At 37.1% G+C, this 18,942-nt stretch overlaps 1 protein-coding gene across 1 annotated transcript in view; it reads right to left on the bottom strand.

The window, feature by feature from the left end:
• Positions 1-18,942, bottom strand: part of PARP8 (poly(ADP-ribose) polymerase family member 8) — a 64,341-nt gene that overhangs the window by 18,815 nt on the left and 26,584 nt on the right. The window contains exons 9-13 of the mRNA XM_085297701.1: positions 17,384-17,450; positions 16,391-16,516; positions 13,722-14,286; positions 11,343-11,396; positions 11,147-11,242 (exon numbers count right to left, since the gene is read on the bottom strand). Coding sequence (XP_085153827.1) covers positions 11,147-11,242; positions 11,343-11,396; positions 13,722-14,286; positions 16,391-16,516; positions 17,384-17,450 — 908 coding nt within the window. The remainder of the gene's footprint in view (positions 1-11,146; positions 11,243-11,342; positions 11,397-13,721; positions 14,287-16,390; positions 16,517-17,383; positions 17,451-18,942) is intronic.

Here is an 18,942-nt window from a genome sequence, read left to right as displayed (position 1 = left end):
TAAAAAAAGGGAGATATATCTAATCTGAACTAGTCTTCCTTCACTYACTACTTCTTTGAAGCATTTCCATGGTAGGTTCCATCTAAGTTCTGAAATCACAAAATTCCTGTTTGAAATGGCATTGGTTAAAGAAAAAAATGTGAAAAGAACCACATAAAAATTATACAATATACAGTATCTGCATTTCACTTGCTCTTTTCTGTTAAAAACTAGGAGAAATAAAATAGTTTTGCATTCAATGAAAACACCTGGGCTCTGTCAATATAATAGGGAAAAACACCCAAATCCTATAGCAACATGGATGCTTCAATAACCTGCTTCATCTGTCTACTCCAATATATCTTTAGAAGACAAAGCTTAAAGAAAATCACAAGGTTTTTGGCAAAGCTGTGGGGTGGGATTCAAGGTAACCCTCATGCTGCTACTCCTGTTCTTGCATGCTGTAAGTGTGTTTCCCGTTACAGTGTCCACATGTCTCTTTTCTTATAACAGGATGTGTGAGCCCTTGGGAGTCTTTTGTTCCAACTCCACATCATCAATATGAGAAATGCCCCTATCCATAGTAAACAAACAAGAGCAACAACAGTCACACATTTATAAGCGTTACATTGTTCCAATGTCATTTTTGGATACTCTTGATTTAAGATCATTAAATATTCAGTAAGCTGATTTTTCTAAGAACTTTCATGCATAGACACATTCAACTGATGCAGGCCCATATCCACAAAGATACATAAATATTTTACTTGCATCAGATCCCATCAGTTTCCATTGTTTTCAAAGGGAAAATACATGTCTAAATATGAGTTTGAGCTTGGATCTTATCTATTAGACAGTGAGGTCTCAAGGACATGCAAAATTTTACAGATTACAACTGAAACCTTGAATGGCAGCCTGAACTGAGTAGTTGTGTGACTTTGTTCTCCACTATCTGAAGAGCGGGGCTGTAACTCCCATTTCTCAAAAAACACCAGTGGTCTCATATATACTTCATTTTTAACTAGAAGGCAGAAAGTAAATATAAGGCTGTTGGCTTCCACAAAACTGTTAGCTAAGTGAAGATCATTGGTGCTGAAATATGATTTAGAAGGATAATTATTCCATTGGGGAAAAGCCAGAAGAAAACAAGAGCTGGGTGGCCAACAGGCTGAGACTGCRAATGTTCAAAAGCAGAAGGCACTGATGAAGCAGAAAGCATTTTTTGAACAGAATAAGGTTTTCTGAGTATTCCTTTAGCACCCCCATTTTTTGCATGCTCAGTAGCACTCATCCACAGCTGTTGCAAAGAAAAAGAACTCAGATTTCCTACATGAGACAAAGCAAGTTATCACTTCTTACAGCAGTGTCTGTGAATAGCACACAGGCAAACCATCAAACTGCTATGACATATTTTGGCTTCTGGACTCATGCATTACTTAAAATATTTTCCAGACATTCTTTCAATTAATTAGTTGAAACTTTCATAGTCAATGTTGATCTATCTTGCTATTTTACAACGCGTGGTGCAGCTGTGCTCAGAAAAGTGATGTGCCACCCTCTCATGTACCCTGTGGGACACCACACAGACAATAATGAGGCTGCAGAATGACTGACACACCTAAAAACCTTTTGATCTACTAGGAAAAACTCAGAGAAGGCTCACAGTCAGAGTTATAGCAAATGTCACAAATGGCAAAGGTGAAACTATTAGCGACCATCTCACTCCTAATGAAAGGCCCTGGCAGTGGAGATACATCTTCAAATATATGTTCTATTTTCAACTTTCAGCCATGGTAGTATTAGGTTTTCAACAGGAGGAACTTTTTCTAGTCAGTGCCTGTGCTAGAAAGATGAGGATCCAATGCTGCAGCAACAATATTCAAAATGAGGATAGATAGATGCAGAGAGAGAGAGGGAAAAAGCAAAGCAGACAGATAAGGAAGGAAGGAAAAAAGGAAGGAAGGAAAGAAAGAAGAAAACAAATAGGAAGGTTAAGGTTTCTTTTGCAAGAGAGYTTTCATATTTTCCAGGTTTATTTCATAGTTTGTGTAAAGTATGGATTTTTAGATAAGAGAAGACAAAATAAGATTGGTTTCTAATTCAGTACTACGTGAGTCCATGTTACATAAAGATCAATTATGTTAGKACCAGTAAGTATAACATCACCACATCTGAAACAGAATCCAGAGCTGTTCGAAAGGCTCTCTTTGGATCTTCATAGCTTACCTCTGTAAGCCATGATTTCAGGCAAATTAACAAACACTCCAGAAACCTCAATTCTGTCGACAATCTGACATATGAGTGTCAAAACAGTAACTGGAATACAGGCACTACAGCGGTGTTTTTATACTTTCTACGAATGCTATATAAACACTTTATGTAAATGCTCATTCCCTGAAAAAAGTCTAGAATAAGGCACATTTATGAGTTTAAGACTTTTATGTTTCCCAGAATGCTCAATTCAACTCAAAATTGATAAAACTTTTTTTTTTAAAAGTATTGTAATGTCTATTGAAGAAAACACTCCACAGAATTATACTTTAAGAGTCCAATCTGTATGATTTCTGGACTTAATTACATCATTACTGAAACTATCCAGAATTATCATTAACTAAACTTAAGGTTCATCAGGCTTCAGAATTCAAGCAATTTTTCATTATTAATGATCAAAACTATTTTGAAAGGCAAATTAAATGCACATCTGCCTACTCTGCCATGGTATATACTTCCTTGTGTCTACTACTAGCCCATGGTGGATTAAAAACTTACGTTTTGTTAAAATTAAAAATCAGAATTATGTTTTAATAATTTGTATTTAGACATCTTTTCTTTATATTAAAAYATATTTCAAAATAAACATTCAAAATTAAATAATTATGGCACTGTATAGTATCTCATAAATTTACTCTGATTTAGGAATTGCTTTAAAAATAAATAATTACTARGAAGTACATCTTTGTCCTGAAGTTTCAAAAGAAGTCAAACCACTGACACAGTAAATGCCTAGAATCTGAAACTGAGTTTATTTTTGAACTACTGAATGAACTTTTGATAGCTGGTTCTGTAGGTGCTGAGAGAACAGTGAAAATATTTCCTGTACCTGCATTCTTTCTGCATTCTTTGACAATTCAGACTTTTTTTTTTTTTTTTTTTTTTTTTTCCTTCTCAGGTGTGTAAATAGATGGCAAATAAACACGCATTACAGAGCGCTAGCTGGGCAAGGTGAGCTCTGACAACGTCTTGGCTCCAGGACAGACTACGCTACAGTCATCTTGCTCTCCCAGTGAACAATAAAATGATTGAAGTCCATTCCACTAAAGTACTAGTTGTAACTGGAGACAACTTTTTCATAAAAAAAAAAAGCAGATTATACTGTGCACTGATGATAAGAAAGATCATGGTGCAATTCTGCAAGAAAGGAAACTTAACTCCAGCACTTTGGCTAAACTCCAGTCTGGCTAAATATATTTGCACAGCTATACTTTTCTCCATAGTTCAATGACTTTTATTTTACTCAGAAACCACCCATTCCTAAATGGTGCACTGTTTCTGCAACATCGATGTTACTGTGTGTGTTTGGTGGTTAAGAAACATATATTCAAAGGCCAGAGAAATCCAAGACCTATTCAAGTCAACAGGAATTCAATGAGGCCAAGATTTCTCCCATAATGACTAAATCATAACTAAGCACTGCGGTATGGAAAACATTCTAAAAATGTAAAGTTGCTAACATAAGTACAGATATATCAGAATTCCCAGACTGTGCTTAGTTTTAGAGCTAAATACAAACAACAGGCATTTCAAGTATTGTTTCAAAGTATTTTACCATTCATATTTTATGGGCAAAAGTTTAAACAGCAGAGACAGCYGTACTAGAGTGCATATTTCAAAGAAAATAGCTTCTATATTTAGTTTTGCTGATTTTTTTACTGCTTATTTCCTGCTTTGTTCTAAAAAGGCCTTACTCTAAGATTTCAACACAAGATGGCACTCTAAAGAGATTTCGTGACTAGAAGAAAATTTATCGATACCCTGAGGTACGTTTTTGTTTATCATCTTATTCTGGGAATTTTTGCTTTGTGTAATTGTCTCACAGGTTTTTAAAATCCGTAAAACAATGCTGTTTTACCAATGGCTGTAGTATTGGTGAATGAGAAATTCAGGAAGGCRCGCAGACAATAAGATAGACATTAGTTACACATTTTAAATTATACTGTGTAAGAGCTGAATATGATAATATATTTTCATTATCCATTTTTAATCATATACTTAAACATAATAACCACTTTTGCTAATACCTCTTCATCTCATTATATCTAAATGTTTGTAATAAAAATACTATTATCACATGCTGAATCCTAAACCAAGATCTCTCTACAGTACTGTCAGCAAAACTGTTGCATTATTAAAATATTTAGTCCTTAGAATATTATTACAGCTCTAGAGTAACAACAATAATTTCAGATGATGTTAGAAAAATGTTAATAGCTAAATATTAATAGCTTTTTAATACAGAAGCAAATAAGGATGACATTTCTTTACTATGTTATTACATCTGTTCTGTAAAATACATTTAGCTAGAGGAACCAAATCATAGAACTAGGAAGGACCTTTGGAGGTCAGTGAGTTCCTCTTGTTCCCTAAGGCAGTACCAGCTTTATCTAACAGTAGCTAAATCTGTACTTCATTCACACATCTTTATACTTTACCCAGAAAGAGCTCTCTCTCTCATGCTGCAGACAGGAGAGGGGTAAGGATGTTACATGTCTCAGCAACCTCCTCACCGTCAGTATTTCTAGCATTGCCAGGACTAATTTACTCAGGCATCACCTTTTCTAGACCAACTCTTACACGGAAAAYCACAAGAGGACACCTTTCCTCTTACCCTGCCCTCACTTGGTAGCTCTTCTAGATTACAGATTACATAGGGCAAGGATTAAAATACCTATTCTGCCTTTTGCAACACCACTAGTTACAGAAAACCCATTAACAGGAACAGGCTTCTGAGTTTTTTTATACATCTCTAAGTTCTGTAATTTTCCTGTCAAATCTTCTGCCCTCTCTGTGTCATTTGCCCCATCATCCATTGGGTAATTTGAAGCTGACTGCCAAGCACATGGCAGGTGGAGTCTTTGTCACTTTTTTTTTTTTTGACTCTAAAAAGTTTTCCAAGTGGTTCAGACAAAGTGGCTACAGCTTGACAGTGTAAAAATTAATTTTGCAGACATCCTTGGCGACAGCAGTAAAAGCTTACTGTATTTTATAGGCATATTACTTGCAACGCCTATTACCACTACTAGAAGCACCTGGAGTGGTAACTTTCAACAGCCCAAGGGAAAAAGTGAAAAACTTAAGCCAAAAAAGCTATCTTCACTTCATAAACAATACAACAAAGCCACCAACTTTCATGAGATTTAGGAATTCTTGGGAAATTAATTCTCAGGGAGAGGGGAGGGGAAGCTGACATTTAGCTCTATTCCTGAGTCCAAAGAGACCTTACTTCACCTGAAGAATTGCAATCTAAGTGTATTACTTTCCTGTCTCTGTGCTTGTCAGGAGTTAAAGGACAAGCTTGAACTTGAAATGTTTTCAATACTTGGTAAGAGAAAAAAGTTCTTCCTTACAGAAGGTAAGCATTCATGAAAAGAGAGTCCCTGATCCAAGACTCACTCTCAGGAGTAAGGACAAATAAGCAGCAGACTTTAGAACGGCGGGGGGAAAAAAAGAGATCTTTTTAACAAGTGGAAAGGACTTGATTTATAATATCTTAAACAAAATGTGTAACAATGTGAAATATATGAACTAGAAGATCCAGTTTCTGTTTAAGACAGAACCAATACGTTAAAGTTCCCAACTTCTGTGATTCTAAGACTGCACTCTCCCTTCAGGCTCTTTACTGTAAAAGCTATACAAAGRCGTACTAAAAGACAGTTCCTGTCTTGGAGTTTATTTGTCTCCTAAACCACAACAAATAAATAAATAAGGAAACAGGAATAGAATACACTGCACAAAAAAGCTGAGAAAACTGTATTCCTTTATTGCAGGCGAGTCAAAGAATTTCAATGGTGCTATGGTAGACTGACATAATGCCTACCTTGATCGACTCAGGTGAAATTACCTCTCGCTCCGACACTGCTTTCTACAAAATTTCAAGTACATAAGCTTACAAAATGCTCTAAAAGGCAATAGACAAAACAAGCTCCAGGTTCAGCTGCTTTTCACTTGCCACATTCACCTCAGTACTTTGGAATGGATGTTGCGTAAGTGGTTAAGATTTCCTAACTTTACTTGTAAGATTTAGTCTAACATGCAGCTTTGACAGAAATCAAGATTATCCATTTAAATATTTTAACATCACATATGTAAATGAGATAAACTGCTTGAAAAATGTCACAAAAAAATCCAAAATACGTTTTTGAAGCAAATTTACTAAAGAAGATCTAGCCATTGCTTTACGAGCAAATAATAGTCTATGTCTCACTGATCTAAACAACTTTTCCACTGAGAACTGATTCAAGCCACTGACATGAGACACTGTGTAAAGATTCACACGAGCAGAGCCTTATTGTTCTCAGCATGTTTACAGGAGCTGACCTTTCTGTCTCTCCTCAGCACAAAACCACCTCTGGCCTTGTCCTTCCCGCTGTTAACCAAAGCYGAGCAAAGAGCTCAGGCACGGGCCAATTATGGAGCTTCTAAAAGCTGTGCAACGCAGGTCGGCTTTCAGGAGATGCAGCCCATTTCTCTAGGATTCTTTATCCGAGAAGAAAACAGTGGTTTGGATGCAGCAGCTGCAGCCCCAGCCCTTGCTAWTTATTTCAAGGCTCTGTCTCAATCTCTTTATGAAGAGTGAAGTATTTAGCATTCACATCAAATTGCTAGGCTCAATGTCAGGAAGAGCTGCATGAAATAGTGTGGCCTATGCTATTTAAGAGGTCAAGTAATTTTTTYTTCTTCTGAATATCCATGTATTCATTGCATTTTCCCTGTGCTTTCCAGAAACAGTGCTAATCATGCCATGCAGTGATTTTAGCAAATTTTCAGTTTTCTGTGGCTTTCTGTAGAAGTGTGTATTTCTATACAACTGGTTTAGTATTTATAGCACTTTGAGCGCTCTAAGCATTAGACCTAATAAGTGCTAATAAGCATAGATTTCACTGTGCTCTTAAAATAAATACTAAAGAAACCTGCTGTGACAAGAGATTACATTCACCCTCATCTCATATGAAAAGGGTGTGAATACCTACAGGAAAGAACTGCCCACTTTCCTGACTTTTTAAAATGGAGAAAACRGAATGAAGAGGTGATACTCCTTCAGGAAGGGTTATTGTACTTTTCTAATACTTTTCTTTCCTCTAAGAACTTTTTTCCTTCCCTTCATAGTAATCACAGCAGTGCAGCGCCCTGTGAAAGCACTATGTAGTGAGTAATTTGGAGTTACCCAACTYCTTAACGTGCATTTGTCTTTGCACATACATATGGAGAACATGCAGGAAAAGTATCTGCAAATTCTGTTCTTCTACATGTCAGGAAACTCTTGGAGCTTGAAAGAGAATTGGTTGGTTGTCCTTAGGATCCATACTTTGCTCCACAAAGAAACTTCCAAGAGAAATCTCACATTTTCCCCTTTATCTATCTTCACTAAAGTCACTAAAATAGCTTAACAACATCTACAGATTCCTCTGTGTGGCAAGATCCCTGAACTGTCAGGGAATATTTGCATAATTAGATTAGCACCGTGGTCTCTGGAGCAAGACAGGCTTTCACCGTAAGAGCATAAAACCAAACTTACACAATTGTTCCACACGGCTGTTCTACAGCAGACATCTTCCACACAATGGTGTGTCTGCCATACGGATCTAGTGACTAGATTAAGCAATACAAAAAGAAATACCTTGCTATTATCAAGTTGTTCCTATTTAAGGGGAAAGAAGATGTCAAGATTAATAAATAAATAAATTGAAAGATACTAAAACCAGACTAATCCTCCCCAAAAGGTTATCTAGGGATAACAGTAATAATATTGAGAAGAAAGTTAGTACTGAGAGAGYGAGATTGAAAGACACTGTGACTAAGAGAAAAACACAGCCTGCAGAACAAATTTGCAGAAAGGTAAAGTTTCACATGGTATCTTCAGCTGTCCTGAGAACAAGACATCAAAACTGTGCAAGTCATTAATAAGTGGCCCAAGAAATTACACCAAGGTACGTGATTATTAAGTATCATTTAAAGTACTAAAATAATGTATTTTTTGTGTGATGGTAATTGTAAAGTTTTTTAAGCTGCATTTCAAGACAATTAACTAAGCTACATTTCCATTCAGGAAAGGTGTCAGGCTGACAGGTGAGGGCTGCAGAATCAAATTCTTTACTAGCATCAGTGATTATTGCTGCCTCGTAATTGAATAAAACTTCATTAGACAGCAGAAAATCAAGTCTAAATACATTTAAAGATAACTTCTTAAGTAATAACTATGCTATACTTTTATAAATTCATATGCCTTCTTTTTCATTAAGTAGTAGAAGGGAAATTTATCACTTAGGTACATGCTCCTCTGCACACATGATCCTCTCTCTGTGCACGTGTGTGATGGAACTATTCTTTGAAAGGAAGGGAATGGTTAAATATCCACAGCTATTTAGTTGGTGTCATCTTTTGTGATAAAACCAACTATAGAGCATATCTAAGCAATGTTTTTGAGATACAGATATCTCTTGAAAACGAGGTCAAGTCACAGAATTTAAAAATTCAAACAGGCAACAGCAAGATTGTGATAGTTACAAAATTCAATGAAGTTACTGCACTATCAAAACCATGAGTACTCTAAACTCTTTATGAAGGCTAGGGATACTGTATATAGGATCTATAAGTGAAGTGAGGCTAGATCCCATGGAGCCTTACCTTAAATGAAAGCCTCCTGCACACTGCTTAATAGAGCAGTGTATTCCCAAGATTCACTGCTGCAGCAGTATCAAAGTGTTCTTTATTTGAGTCATTCTTTTTTCCATTTATATATTAATATATAAATATATATAGAGAGATATAAATATATATATGCATGTTCATAGTATTGAAGCATCTAAATGAATGGAACAATCTTTCTGAAACAAGCTTAAAATTCACTACTTTGGGTTGCCTCCACAAGAGCGCTCAGAAGAACGAAGCAGTAATTGAAGAACAAAACATTAAAACCTTCCAGCAAATTCATGGTGGATTCAAACTGAGATCTTTTCTTTCTCACCCTCTGCAGAAATGCAGATTCATTAATGGCTCTATATTGCTTATTGAGTCATTCAAGCATAGAGGGCATGACAGATTTCTTCCCACTGTCTCCTTCTCTCTGGGTGATGTAAGGACACACTTTCATTTTTGCAATGCTTGCTAGGTTATGCTGTCTGCAAATGCACTGATGAATGTGTGTGCAATGGCAAATATGTTTGCACCTTCCTCTGTTCTGAAGCACTAAACAAATTCCAAAGTGATGGCTAAAATAACTCTTCTATTCTGAAKATGTCCAAGAGAAAAGTCATATGGAGAGATCTTGATCACTATGACGGGAGAAGAATAAAAACATTTAGAAGTAAACCTGAATTAAGATTTTTAATTTAGACTCGATGACTTTCCTTGCTGTTTTCTTTTAGTAGGCGAGCATGCAAACAGGAAGAAACTCTACTGTTTGCTTTATCCAAGTCCTATGGACAATAGAAAAGACCTGGTAATTTAAATAATTATATTATCCAAGCTTTGCATATAACTCACTTGAATCTTATCTCATTTTGTCACACGTATCTTGCATAATACTGCATTCAAAGAGAAAAGATAAGAAACTGGTGCCTTTTCTGTAAGTTTCTCATCAGGATTTTGTTACTGATAAAGCTGGCAGAAAATGTTTTTAAAAGGCTGATGTGAACCTAAAGAGGCAAATAGCCACTTGACARGACTTTCAAAAGTACACAGGTTTAACTGTGACTTAATTCAGTGTTTGCCAAACACATAGGTGCTTTTAAAATCCCTACTAGCAGCCTATTTGCATACTCTGCCTGCAGTCAAAGTTCCTGGCCATTGTGCCACTGAGCATCACTGGGGCTGACTATGAGGCGATTTCTGCTTTGATGCATTTCTCCTGCATTTAGTTCCATGGGAACATCATAGATGATATCTGGCTCAACCTGTGTAGCTGATGACTTAACTGTGGACCTGATGTTTGAAAAAGGTATTGGCAGGTGAGGTATCAGACTTTTCATTCATTGGTACTTTAACATAATTTTCTATGGTTTTAATCTTAAAAGTTACTTGAGTTTCCATAGGATTCAGGATGATTCAGGATAGGTGAAACACAAAGGATTCTGAACTGTCCTCACAGTAAAACCAGGTTGAAAGTTAAGAGTTTTATTCTCCCATATACTTTTTTTCAAAAAGCTCTACTGATCCAGCAGTCCCAGGCAAAGTGTGTCTTTCATGACCAACCTTATTCTTTTTCACTTTATGCATTCATCAACAGCATTGAGAGGGTGCAATGTTTACAATGTAGAATTCCTCATCCTCAGTTATAAGGGCATGAGAAGGGAGGAGGAGCTACACAAGTGGCCAGACCTTGGACACACTGAACCACCACAGTACCTCYGGCCTAGGATGCTGCTAGCTAGGACTCTTCACAAAGCATCTCCTTCTATTGCCTTTTTTTTAATCAAATTATGGAGAATGATTCCTTCCAGTGGCCCATGTGCAAAGGAATGGCAGCAGTATTCGTGGTGGTGTAGAACTAATACCAGTGTATCTGAGCACCTTGGTCATGGCATGATGGGAGCTCAAGGACTAAGATAACYCCTGAGCTTTCAGAAGGGCATCAGGAGGAGCTGGAAAAGCAGTCCAATGCACAGCCTTTAGTTGTCCTTATTCCATCACAACTGCTCTAACGCATTCATGTTCAGTGAAATACATTCCTCCTTTATATTTCTATGATTATTATGCAAGCCTCCTTTCCCTCTCTCTTATTTGCATTACATTTCTTCAGATGTATAGTATGCATTACATTTTCGTATCCTAATAGAAAATTAGGATGAACCTCATCTGAAGTAATTCAATAGTTTTGTAACAGGCTTGTATGGTCCATTGCTATTGAAGGCATTAAAAATGCATTATTTAACCCAGCAAACATACAACTTACCCTTAGCATAGGGCCATTCTGGAACACATGGGGTTCATCACAAACTACACAGTATTCATTTAACACTGGTATCCGTTGCTCAGCAAATTCAATAGTCTAAGAACAATGAAAATGAGAATAACATCTGCTTAAAAATAATTAACAGTCAGCTCATGCTCCAAAGTGTTTTGAAAATGGGTAAGATATGACATCCTACCTGCACAAGAAAGCCACGGTCTCGTACTGGAATGCATTTTGCACCATAATTTTGCTGCAAGGAAAAAGTTCAAGTAACTTCAGTGACGGTAGATTAATTACAAGGCTTTTTGAGGACATGGTACAATATTTCTAATTTTTATGTGCAAATTTGTTAATTATACAATATTTGCATCTAAAAAAATCTCATTTGCATAAACCAGTTATCACAATCCATCTTTTTTACTGTTTGCTTGGTAAGGGTGGGTTTGTAGCATTTCTTTCTTAGTTTTTAAATCTGATGAGCTTGTATATCTCAGTATCCCAAAACTCTGGTCTCTAATAGAAACACAAATTTTTCAGCTCCAGTCTAATGAGCAGGTAATTTATTACTTCCTTCACATTTAAACTGTGCATTGTCTGTATTCTTATCTAAATACAGAATATGTGCTTAAGCTTGAATGACAAAAATAACTTCTAGAAGAATTGAAAATCTTCTTCTTTTCTATTTATCAGGAACTCAGTTCCGTGAGCTCCAAACTGACAGCTCTCTGTGCTCAGATCCCACTTACATTCCTTCTGCCTTGTTCTTTCAGTGTGCAACAACATAATTTAGAAGGTACCTTTGTTATGGGGGTCAGTAACGTACAGGACTCTATCTAGGCTGACATCTATCTCAAACAACCCTTGTTTTGTTTGAGAGTCAGACCAGCTCCATTTACAGTTTTTTGGAGTTTTTTTTATTTATAGGCTTGTTTTCTTTCATTCTTCTAACTGCTTATTTGGGAAACTTTTCACTTTTTTCTCTTGGAAGGTAACCCTGCTATTTGTATACATATATGAGACTCAAACATTTTAGCTAAGAATTTAAAACAAGTTAGGGTCTTAATTCATTGGTTACACATTCCACAGACTTCAGATTAGAGTTAGGCACCCAGACTACCTGTATATCTGGTCCCCACATGTAAAACGTGAAATGGATTCTTGATGCCCTTCCACTATATCAGTGAATTGCACGTGACCATGTATGTGATTACTTTCCCTCAAAGTAAATGCATTATAGTAATAAAATTACTAGAACTAATACAGACTTTTATAGACTGTCAAGTAGGGYCTGCATTTCTTCTGAATCAGCTGATAATATCAGCTATGAAACCACTTAGGCGACTCTTCATTATCTTATCAAAATCAACAAGACTTCTGCACTTATCTTCAGGAGGAAAAAGACTGTTATGTGAGACCTCCTCTGCTGGTTCAGAAAAAAAATGAATCTTTGCACTGATACAAATAAAAAGTTTGTTGGCTCATCTTAAGTTAGTTTGGTTGTGTACTTTACAGGAACCAATTGCACAGCATGTATATAAATGATTTTCCAATAGTAAATCAATGCTTTTAGATTTGATGAGTATAGCTCGCAGTTTATTAAACTAGTTTGCTGTGAAACCTAATACACTCAATGTAATTCCATTATTCAAAATGTACTATTATGAATGTATGCATGTACAGCATTTCAACCAAGGATCTCAGTTTCCACAGGCTGGGAAAATTAAGGTCTTGTCAGGCTAGGAGAGTGGAAAGGACAGTCTCCTAAGTGCCTCTTCCCCAGCCTAACACAGAAAACAGACCAGCGCCTTTGAAAGAGYACAAACAGTCCTGCTCCCTTCTCTAAAGTGCAAAAGTCATCTTTTAAGAGTCAGAGATAGAAGAATTAAGTTTGAGCTCTATCTCCTAAACTTAATAATTTGCACTACTCTTGGTTTTCCCAAACAATCATACTTGTCAGGGAAGAAAGAGAGGCAGTATGGGCATAATTCCTTCCCTGACCTTCTTGCCACAAAGGTGTTTGAAGGTTAAACCTTTCGCAAAGCATAAATGCACACAAAGTGAACTGAATCGTGACTACATTCCTTACAGTATGATGATGGTCGAAGACAAAAAGCCTAAAGGGAGAAGTGACTTGGCACCCAAATGAGCCAAGAGGTGTTGCTTCCCTCATGAAGCAAACAGGAAAATCAAAAAAGACCTGTGTGACCAAGCCAATTTTGCAGCTCAGAAGCTCACACTGTCCCTCATTCCTGCAGCAAGAAAGCAGTGAAGGAAGTGCGTGACCAGACTTTCTCAGTGGCCGGCAGCTGTACMTTAAGCTGTGTTCAGGGAGAGATGTAAAGTCTCCATCTTTACTTAARAAGATTCTGGTTTTATGACCTAAATATATGTGTACAGATAGCTGTTTAAATCCACCTTTAAAAGCAGACTCCATTATTATTCACTGAATGTTAAATTCTTCCAATATCTCCACTAAGGTATGCTCTGAATATTAACGCCTTTGCATAAGAAACATAATAGCATATTTGAAAATAATGTGAGGAAAAACAAGCAGAATAATAAAATTATTACGCACAGCAGCTTGTGAAGGTGATGATGAAGATGGTGTTAAGATACCAATAAGCCCTGAGGTAAGAGAGAGCCTCCTGCCCTCTGCTATGGTGGACTCCTTGAAAGGCTCCATTTTGGATGATTTAGGGGCATTGGAGTAAGTCTTGCTGAGTAACTTGTGATTCTTCAACCCATCCAATTCTTCCATTCTAAGATTACTGGAGTAAGACCTGCTTAAAAGTTTGTGGGGCTTCAAGGTGCTGTTGTGCTCACATCGAGGATCCCCTGAACACGACCTACTTAACAGCTTATGGGGCTTTAAAGTAATGCACTCCTCCTGCTTGACAGCTGCGGAGCAAGAACGGTTCAACAGTTTGTGCGATTTAATGGCCATCGTCTGCTCAGCCCTAGGGTCACTGGACAACGAGCGGCCAAAGGTTCTGTGGGATTTTGTGGCACATACATCCTCCGCCTTAACTGTGCTAGAGCAAGTCCTTCTCAGTAGCTTGTGAGTTTTGGAGATGCCATCCTGTTCCGACTTCAGTTTTGATTTATTTTTACCGCAGCCAGGTGGAGGATAACTTGGCGACCTTAAAATAAATAATGGAAAGATATAGTTGGAGCATAATCTAAAACTTGTGCAAAAAAAGCAATTAAGTCAACGTATACGCATGAATTCTTAAGTGCTGTCTGTCTTTAGGTACCTGACAAGTGATAAACCAGCCCAACATTTAAAAAAAACAGCACTTGCTTGTAGGACCAATTCCTAATACCAAATCTTACTCCAATTTATACACAACTTCTTATTGATTGAAAGACAGCTAACGGCATTCATAAAAGAAAGAGATATATTATTATAGTTCTTGATCCATGTCCCTAGATCTCTAGTCAAACCACTTATTTAGGCAGTTATTTTTTGAAAAGGAAACTGCATATTTCACACAARATTATAATGCATTTCTCTTATCAAAAATCTATCTTTCCTATGTAATCATTATGGCATGATCCCATTAAAGTTACTGTCTTCTGGACATAGCATAACAAATTTTACATGCAGATCAAACGGAAGATACAATGAGCAATGAAACTTGCAGGCACTAACTCAAATTTAATTCAGGTGAAATAATTTTTTAACCTCACAATAATTCAAGTGTTTTGTGGAAGACAATTTGACCCCATTCTGTGCTGTTTTAGACAAGTTCTACCCCTGTAACGCTGGAAATGGGAAAGTGAGGAACCCAACTTATGAATACAGAAAATAAAGAACAAAGTTTTTGCAAAACAACATTCATATGAACTGGCATATTTCTATAACTTTCACATTTACCTTTTCTTGCAAAACAAGGACTGGTATCAGGTATGCTGAATCATTTTTCTATGCTTTATAAGTAATCCAAATCTTCTGAGTAGTTTTTGGCTTGTATCAAATAGAAAGAAACAAMCCCCCAAGGGGAAGATCCCTGGAAGAGGCTGGCAGGTTTCCCTGAGCCGTTAGCAAGTGGCGGCAGTGGGAAACGGGAGTGGGGCATGCTGACTCACGGTTGCAGATGGCTCACGATCGCATGCGGATGGTGGATGTACGGGAGGAGGTGGGAATAGGACTTCAGAGAGAGGGAAACAGGGCTTGGGCTGAATGCTCCTGGGAGAGGGACTGCCTAGCAGCCAGCTCCAGAGGAGGAAGATTGAGCTGGCTTTTGCATGCCCTTTCTGAATAAAAACTGCATCCAAGCTACAGACTGCACAAATTGTGTTGGCCAATGGTGAGTGGCGGTGTAGAGGATGGGTAAGCTTTCTGCTCAAAACATCCTTTCCTCTTTTACCTTTGAATAGGGAAAAAGCCTTTTGTTATCTGTGACATTCCTCCCTTCTCGATGCGAATCAACTGTTTTCTCCCCTACTTTTTACACATAGAATTTAGAATGGCAAAATTCACCAAAAAGAAGAACCATTCAAAGAACATGCAATTCAAATTCACAGAAGGGGTGATCTGTCAACCCTTCAGAAGCAGGCAAATAGGCTAGAGCAGATAGTCACATTCCTGAAAGACAGAAAATCAGAGTCTGATTTTACAGAGACTTAAAATATAAGAGTAACTGGTAGCAGTCATAATGAATTTAACCTATTACAAACTATTATTTGTATGTTTTTTAATGTCTTTGGAATTTGTTCTTTGAAATTCTGTGCTTGCTTTTCAGAAGTTGTGAGCGTTCAGGTGTTCAAATAGTGGGGAGATGCGGGTACTCAGAATCTCTTCAAATCAATCTTTGGCATAGGGAACAATCTACTTTTAAAAAAATAAAAATATGTGCAGCTGTGTATGGAAARAAGAGCTGGACAATCACAAAATTAGCAATATACATCTTGCTACCCAAATAACATTAAAATGCTACCAAGTTAGTAGAGTAACAAATACAGCCAARTTAAGTAATATAAAAGGAATTATTTCCAGTTCTACATCAATCATGGTCGTTGCAGAGAGCACAGCACTGAAAGGTTCTGTCTTCAGATAGTCTTAGAAGCTGCAGTAGTACGTAGTTTGCTTTTGAAGTCATGCAAGGCAAGGACTGGAAACCCATAAGGTAGGATATAAATAGAATACTTCTCTATGGAGAAAAGTCAACATTTCACCTTGTGAAGTATGCTGTGGATTTTGAACAGGATCTGACGATAACAGTTTGCTTTCCTTGTCATTACCTGCGCAATGTAGAAAAGATGTGCAGAGGGGATTTCACTTTTTTGTCAGACACCTTCTTATTGTGCGTACAATTAGACTTCTCTTTGCTATTCTTCCACTGCTGTGTAACAAACGTCTGCATGATTCTGCAAAGAAAGAAAGAAAGATTTTCATATCATACCCAAGTCATGCTCATTTTAATATCAGGGCCTCTGTATTCACCACGTAGGCTATGTGATGCAACATCCTCCTTCGATAGGCAGAATTTCTCTGTGGACTGACAACTGGGTGCTTCAGTTCCTCAAAAATGCTTTCTGCCTCCCTCAAAACTAATTCACATGGTACTCATATTGAGAATATGCTCCGTGTTACCAAGTGCTGCAAGACCTGTGGAAGGGGCTTTTCATGCAGCTCYAGGGACAAGCTGATTCAGAGATATAAACACAAGCATATGTGAGAATASGACTCATCAAAACGTTAATAAGACTGGATTGTATCATGAATACACGAAACAGCTGCTAACTTTTCTCTACAATTCTTCTTTTCATCCTCAGAATTCGGTGGCCTCATTATTGTGGTATATTCCACAGACCACCAGTTAGAAAGTGCAGTCCTTTATGGAGCATGGTGTTCTGAATGCATGATGCTCAAAAAGATGCCTTAACAACCTCAGCAGAAATATGAMACTCTTAGCTTAGTCTTTCTGAACTTTTGTAGCTTGCTTCCTAAATGGCAGTAAAGTGCTAGGAAACCCTGGCAAGGAGCACAAATCAACCTCTCTTCAAGGACTGTCAAAACTGAACTTAAAAAAAGCAAAAACTTTACTTTGTTTTTGGTGGAGGKTTTTTTTKTTGTTTTKTTTTTTTTTAAAGAAAAACAAGTTCAAGATTGAAATGCTTTGATCTAGCCAACCTGACAACCTGTGAATTTTGTCATTCTTGAGATGGTTGGGGAGCTAAAATAAGTATAATATTTAAACCCAAACACACAGGTTTACACTTTTCCAGACTTACTTTTTCAGCTGATGTCCCAACCCAAATCTTTCCTTAGTAGAGATCTGAAATACATCCACAGTTGGCACTAGGGAAAAAAGAGATTTTGTTGATACAGGTACTTGCAGGAATACTCAGAATAGAGAATTCAGGACCATGTCACATATTTGAGGACCTTGTTCTAGCTGGACCTTTACCGTAGGCAGTACCATTGAAGCAGTGGTGGAAGTGGTCATGTCCTGAGTCTTTGAAGAAATARTCATGTTTGCAATACTGGTCAACATCAGTTTTAAACATTTAATCCCCTAAAATGCATCCCTTTCCCCTGATTTTAGTTATATAAATGTATCTTTATTTTTTATAGTATAGGAACAACTTGAGAGCAGGATCAGATTAAATATATCTGTATTGATAAAACAGCTCAGTCATAATCTCTTAAACTTTATCCCAAGTAAACAGTCTTTACATACACAGGGTAGGAAGCCCTGGCTTTAAATAAATTTACCTAGTTAAAATCTTCTCAGTTGAGAACTGSAGGTGTCACTATTTATTACCTCTGGTTTGTAGTCTATTACTTTTTAACGGCCACGGGAGAATCTCAAAAAAATTTTACATGTAGTTTCTTTAGTCCAAACTGATTTTGCCCTCACTGGAAGCAAAGATTTAATACTTGCGTAACCAGTGGTGAGGAAGCTCTTTCACAGAAAGAGGAGTTGATGATACAGTTTCTTTAGTATCTCACCATCAGGGACACAGGACATACCAAATTTTCCCTCAGTAAGATCTCTGAAGGATTTTCCCACATAATCTGAATTTCAGAACTTTATAAAKGTGCATGGTACCTGGAGTATTTCTGTTATTTCTGAGAAGACAATTCCACTTAAGAATTCAAATTTCCTAAATACAAGTAGAATTCATATGAGTTCCTCATAAGCATCTTTAAACACAGATCTTGGATAAGCATGTGGAGAAAAGCCCAAATCTAGCCGAATACTTTTCCATATGGTTACAATTCTTRTGAGTATGAAGAAAACCCAGAGCAGAATAAAAACAATTTGACTAATATTTGGGCTTTCTAAGGACTTTTTAATACAAGGTCCATAATACTCATCATCTAAGTGCCTGATGTACGAATCCCGGTGGCCAAGGATTACCCTGAATTTCCATCAAGCCCCTTCCTTCTAATGSTATATCCTTATTTACCTGCCAGAAAATTGAAAGCATAAGGGATAGAGGCTGAGAATAAGCTCCTAGTATTACTAAAATCCTTTAAGGACATTTACTAGATAGAAGTGGCAGATGGAATCCAGCGCTTATTGAGAGTGCCTCAGGTGTTCGAGGCAAGACAACAGCAAACACATATTAAAAGTATGAATCAGCTTTATACTTTGTGTTAGGTAAGGCAGTAATGATAACAGTAAAAGAAAAGAAAAAGCAAAGAAAAACAAAAAATCTGAATTTGGTTCAAATTTTACTAAAAAACCCCCAGCATTTATATCAGTATCTACATTATTCTGATCACTCAGAAAGCCAGATCTTACTAAGGATGTCAAAGTTATTCTGTTAATTTCCCTTCAATA

The sequence above is a fragment of the Rhea americana genome, unplaced genomic scaffold, assembly GCF_003343005.1.
Source record: "Rhea americana isolate MKP2758 unplaced genomic scaffold, rheAme1 scaffold_13, whole genome shotgun sequence".
NCBI classification, from domain to species: Eukaryota; Metazoa; Chordata; class Aves; order Rheiformes; family Rheidae; genus Rhea; species Rhea americana.
The sequence above is the reverse complement of the archived record's forward strand: the minus strand, read 5'-3'. Positions and strand labels throughout refer to the sequence as shown.